We start from the raw sequence: 5,764 nt of genomic DNA on the forward strand, positions 1-5,764 counted from the left end.
CTGGACTCAGATCAATTTTCTCTGACAGAGATGAAAGTTTAGTTTTAATCACCGACTCTGTGACAGGACACAAGTTTCAACCTACAGTGAGGTGGATAACTCAGAGTTTACAATGAACCTGGGTATAAATCCTAGTTGTCCCAGAGTTTTTGAGAGCATAAATCGAGAGATGTTAAACTTTTCAAATGATAATCAGTAAATGTGTGCCTGGAAATCACCCCTTAAACCTGGCAAAAACTTTCAGAGAAATGCAAAACTAAAACGATTAAAAATTTTCATTGACTAAAACTATGAGGGATAAAAATGACTACAAGTTGACTAACCCTAACCCTTTTCATCTTAAGAGGAGGACTAAATCTAAAATGGCTATCAAAATGAACACTGCGGGCTCAGGTGGCCAAACATAGAGAAGAAAACTGAATGGGGCTTTCAATAAATTAACTACATTCAATTTATTGAATCAACTCAAAATTTTGAATATTTTGATTAGGTCAATATTGTGATGTTGTACCTTCCTGCACAACAACTTGCATTTGGCACCCTTTCATTTGGGATGTAGGTCTCTGTGGCAAGGGTGACTGCGGTCTGTCTGATGTAGGTGATCTGGTCAGCAGGGACAAGGGAAGGCTTCCAGTGTGTGTGTATCTTATCTACACCACCTCATGCCATTTATCTGTGAGGTGATGATTTGCACATTCAATTGTTGAGATGTTGAGTTACTCAATGAGAAGAAATCCCTGCCATGTCATCTTGCTGCTGCAGTGTCCTGTCCTCTGGCCTGGCCTTTGTACTTGTAGTTATGTAGTGACACAACTTAGTAAGTCACTCAGTGGGTTGTACAGTACTGAAAAACTATTTGCTTTTAAAAGGCGGCAGAGCAAATAAATAGGATGTACATTTAAAACATGTTAAGGCGGCAGGTAGATAGTACTACTGTTGTCAGTGGTACAATATGGTCAATAGCAGCTCACACATCTGATGGTTCAACTCAGTGGTACTCAACCAGGGGTTTAGGGACTCTCAGGGGTCCTACAGGGAGATCCAGAGGGCCCCCAGAAAAATGGGGAATAGTTTATTTTCACCATTTAATTCACTACAGAAGAGAGCCCAATGTGAGAGACAGTGAGATGGTTGACTATACTGATAACAGGTTTCAATTCCTCCACTCAACTGTAGTTGATAACTTTAGAATTTTGGTCTTAATCATATCTAACAACCAAAATCTTTTCAGATGGAGGTCCATGAGGGGAATCTTACCAAGACCAATGTGGATCAATTGACCGGTCCTTAACACAGCAAAGGGTGAGAACTGCTGACAGGGCATCATCATGGCATCAAATTAGAGTTCCACTCATACACAACATCTCATATCTCTATCTTGATTTCATCTCTATACAGTACATGTCATTTATAATCATTTCAAAGTCTAATTTGATTGTCTTCCATGAAAATAACATTTACTGACAAGCACTTTAAAAAATATGTTACAAGTTAACAAACCATTGTATGAGGGTTTTTTTTCTTGTTTTTCAGTTAGATCTGTCCTTAAGGAGTCTCTTAAATTAAAAGGTGACAGGGTTAAGCCCAAACTGTATGAGCACAAGTGTTGTTAATCAGCTAGGAATGCTGCAGAGGACAAGGCTACTCATCATGGAGATAAAAAATATTCAGTCTTTTGTATTTCGCTGAGCTGTGACAGTATGCTTAAAAAACACTAACAAAAACTCTTAAAAACACTGACATACATTTTTACTGTATGATATGCTCTGTAGTGTAAGTAGCAATTTTTTTGACAATGCATAAAAGATCAAATATCAGTTCCATAGTGTTCTTTCTGTCCATAAAAAAGGTGGATTTTATTCTGAGACTGTTCCATCATTGAGTGGCTCTGGAGGGGCGTCGAGCAGCTCAAACATATCATTGATGACTTGCCACAGACAGTTCTCCAGAGGAAAGTCATTGTCCACCAGATTGACCAGGAAGTAGTTGTCATGGATGTACTTGATGATCATCCGTGAAGGAGACTCGTCTTCATAGAGCTTGGCCCACTGTTCAATCCACAAGGCAAAGGCCTCATCCTGTGGAAAACATTGAGACAGGTTTGATGAGGGGCCAGTCAGACTGACTAGTCCTAAAACCTGCTGGTATCAAAAACAATGTGCTTCTGATAACAGTTTAAGTATTAACTCATCAAGGCCAGTATTTATCAGTGTGAGTAGGTAACTCGAGCCAAAGTAAAAACATTTAGCAACTTTCTGAACCTGGAAAATCACTCCCATCTGTGCTGGTATTTCAGGGGTGCCATGACCTGTTAGGAGCTGGTGCTCTGCTGAGGCAGAGATGTTTTGGACACACTTTTTGAATAGAACTTTAAGGTCCTTAGAACCTTGCAATTTTGGTAAAAAATCTTGCAACAACTGAGAATTAGAACAGTAATAAATCAATCTTTGATCACTACTAGCACCTTTCAAGAGTTCCCCTTGAAAACGGAAGACATTTATTTAAACACTATCCCATTTCCTCCTGGATGTTACTACTTAAGTATCAACCAGTACAAGGCTGAACATTAGTGAATCCCTGCTGTGACATCCACAGGTCTTGGGGTCAGTGTTTTCCTGTATTCCTGCTGCCCCTGCTTTCCTCTTCCAGAGCCTCCTTGATTGCCTGCCCCTCCTACCTCTTTAAGGGATTGGCTCCACCTGTTTGGGGCTTTTAAAAGCTGGGTGAATCCAAGATGGCCCCCTCTTCTCTCTCCCTCCTGGAAGGCTGGTGCCTTACAGGCACCTCCCTTGGTTTGTTTGGTTTGGGTTGATTATATTGAGTTTAGCCTTGGTTTCCTTTTACACATAGCCTGTGTTAGCTTCCACAGACTCATAACACCCAACACCCTCACCACACTACTGATTGCTGACTTAACCATTAGTTGTCCTTTGAGTATTTCAATAAATTATTTGTTTATTTAAAAGCTCAGGGTTCCTACACATTTGGAATTTCAAAATTCCATACCCTAATTTCTAGACTTCTCTGTGTTTTTTGTTTGTTTTTTCTTCAGAGAATATGCGACATCTGAGTAAATACATCATTGTATCATATTTCACATCATATTTAATTATTCTTAATAGGCGATTGTAGCCAAGTACCATAATGGCATGCAAATAAAAACTCAGGTAAGTTCAATGTCTGGGCTGAGGCAAAAAGGTTGGGACTCTGGGTGCAAGCGATGCAGTAACGAGACGTCAGTGTTTTTTCCTTTCATGTGGCTCAGAATCGCCTTCTCCCCCATGTTGGCGATGTCAAACGATTTCACACAAAGCTTGCATCTAGCTCTGTGTGTGAATTGGGAATCCTTGGCCAACCAGTATTTATATACGGTATTGTCAAGCCATCCATCCAAAAACTTGCATCTACCCATTGTGAACCACGTGAAACTCGTCTTCTTGTCGAAGGTGCAGTGTTGGAGTGAAACTTGATACCTGGGGGGCTGGAGGAGGGTCATGGGGCAGCGGACTGGACATACCACTTGTCAATCAGGTAAAAGGGGCGGTATGTTTTCTGAGACGTTTGCTCTCACACAAACTGTGCTTGGCCCGGCATAAAACACGATCCGGATTGATTAAATTATTTTTAGAAATACCTAATTTTCTATTTTAGAAAACAATATTTTAGAACAGTGGTAATAGTCTGGAAACATACATATTTTTCCATACTTTATTTTTCATTTTCCATACTTTTTAATACCTGGAAATTGATCAAATTTATTTCCATACTTTTCCATACTTTCCATACTTGCGTAGGAACCCTGAAAGCTGATTCCTGTGTCGACCTCCCTTCTTTGTTATGCTCTCCAACAAACTGGGCATAACACTGCACACTAGCAGGACAATCTCCATCTTACCTTCCAGTACATAAAGCTGTCTGGGTCCACTACAGTAGGCTGAACAATCTCCCTGCCAGGAAAGATCCCCCATGTCACAGCGTTTGGCTGCATGTCAGGGGCATTGGTCAGGTTACGGCCCTGCACACAAAATATTTATTTGTACATTTTAACAATACACACTCACACACAAACATGGGGCGACAGGTGCTCTCTGTTCAAACTTACATGCACATTAACAATGTGGTAGTTGACCCGAGGTTCATACTTCTTCAGTACTTTGAGGAGAGCGTTGACATTTTCACTGGAGGTGAAGAACTCCAGATAGGCCTGTTGGATTTAAAACAGCATTAAGGCAGCATATCAACATATCAGACAAAAATACCAATTCAATTCAATTTTATATTTATAAAGCCCAATATAACCTAACAGTCTTTCCACAGAATCCCTCGCTATCGGATCATTATTTGATTACTTTTGATTTCTTTTTACTCGATTACACGCCACTCAGCAACAGTTATTATTTTAGATGTTTATGAGATACTGCTGTCGCAAAATTTAAGGAAATGATTCCTCCGTCGTTAAATTTAATACAATGTCCTTCAGTAGCAGAGGTTTCCCGTACCGACTTTAACCTCTCCCAAATTGATCATCTTGTCGATAGCGCTGTAGGCTCGCTGCAAACAACACTCGACTCTGTAGCACCTCTTAAAAAGAAGTTAACAAAGCAAAGAAAGTTCGCTCCTTGGTATAACTCGCAAACCCGCAAGTTAAAACAAATATTGCGAAAATTTGAAAGGAATTGGGCAAACCCGCAAGTTAAAACAAATATTGCGAAAATTTGAAAGGAATTGGCGATGAACCAAACTGGAAGAATCTCGATTAATCTGGGCAGACAGTCTCAAAACGTATAAGAGGGGCCTCCGCAATGCCTGAGCAAACTATTACTCAGCTTTAATAGAAGAAAATAAGAACAACCCCAGGTTTCTTTTCATCACTGTAGCCAGGCTGACTGAGAGTCACAGCTCTATTGAGCCTTGTATTCCTTTAGCCCTTAGCAGTAATGATTTTATGAGCTTTTTTAAATCACAAAATTATAACTATTAGAGGCAAAATTCATGACCTCCTGTCCTCAGATAGTACCTATCTGCCCTCACACAGCTGTAAGACCTAATATATATTTAGATTGCTTCTCCCCGATTTCTCTTCAAGAATTGACTGCAGTGATTTCTTCATCTAAATCATCAATGTGTCTCTTAGACCCCATCCCAACTAGGCTACTTAAGGAAGTCTTACCTTCAGTTAACACTCATTTATTAGATATGATCAATATATCCTTATTAACTGGCTATGTACCACAGTCTTTTAAGGTATCTGTAATTAAACCTCTCCTAAAAAACGCCCACCCTGGATCCAGAGGTGTTAGCCAACTATAGACCAATATCTAACCTTCCCTTTCTTTCAAAGATCCTTGAGAAAGTAGTCGTAGACCAGCTGTGTGATTTTCTCCATGACAATTTATTTGAGGAATTTCAGTCAGGATTTAGAGTGCATCATAGCACTGAGACAGCACTATTTAAAATTACAAATGACCTTCTGATTGCTTCAGACAAAGGACTCGTCTGTATACTTGTTTTATTAGATCTTAGTGCGGCGTTTGACACAATTGACCATCAAATTCTGCTACAGAGACTGGAATACTTAATTGGCCTTAAAGGTTCTGCACTAAGCTGGTTTAAATCTTATTTATCTGATCATTTTCAGTTTGTTCATGTTCATGATGAATCATCCTTACGTACTAAAGTTTGTTTTGGAGTTCCGCAAGGTTCTGTGCTCGGACCAATCCTATTTACTCTATATATGCTTCCTTTAGGTAACATCATCAGAAAT

General features: G+C 39.7%; 1 protein-coding gene across 4 annotated transcripts in view; it reads right to left on the reverse strand.

Moving 5' to 3' along the window:
- Window positions 1-1,042: 1,042 nt before the first annotated feature.
- mthfr (methylenetetrahydrofolate reductase (NAD(P)H)) overlaps window positions 1,043-5,764 on the reverse strand; it is a 42,247-nt gene continuing 37,525 nt past the window's right edge. For all 4 annotated transcript variants that reach the window (XM_050064628.1, XM_050064625.1, XM_050064627.1 and 1 more), the window contains 3 exons: window positions 4,103-4,204; window positions 3,896-4,015; window positions 1,043-2,078 (listed from right to left, as the gene is read on the reverse strand). In XM_050064628.1, the coding sequence (XP_049920585.1) occupies window positions 1,857-2,078; window positions 3,896-4,015; window positions 4,103-4,204 (444 nt within the window). In that variant the 3' untranslated portion in view covers window positions 1,043-1,856. The remainder of the gene's footprint in view (window positions 2,079-3,895; window positions 4,016-4,102; window positions 4,205-5,764) is intronic.

The sequence above is a fragment of the Epinephelus moara genome, chromosome 16 (genome assembly GCF_006386435.1).
Source record: "Epinephelus moara isolate mb chromosome 16, YSFRI_EMoa_1.0, whole genome shotgun sequence".
Classification (NCBI taxonomy): Eukaryota; Metazoa; Chordata; class Actinopteri; order Perciformes; family Serranidae; genus Epinephelus; species Epinephelus moara.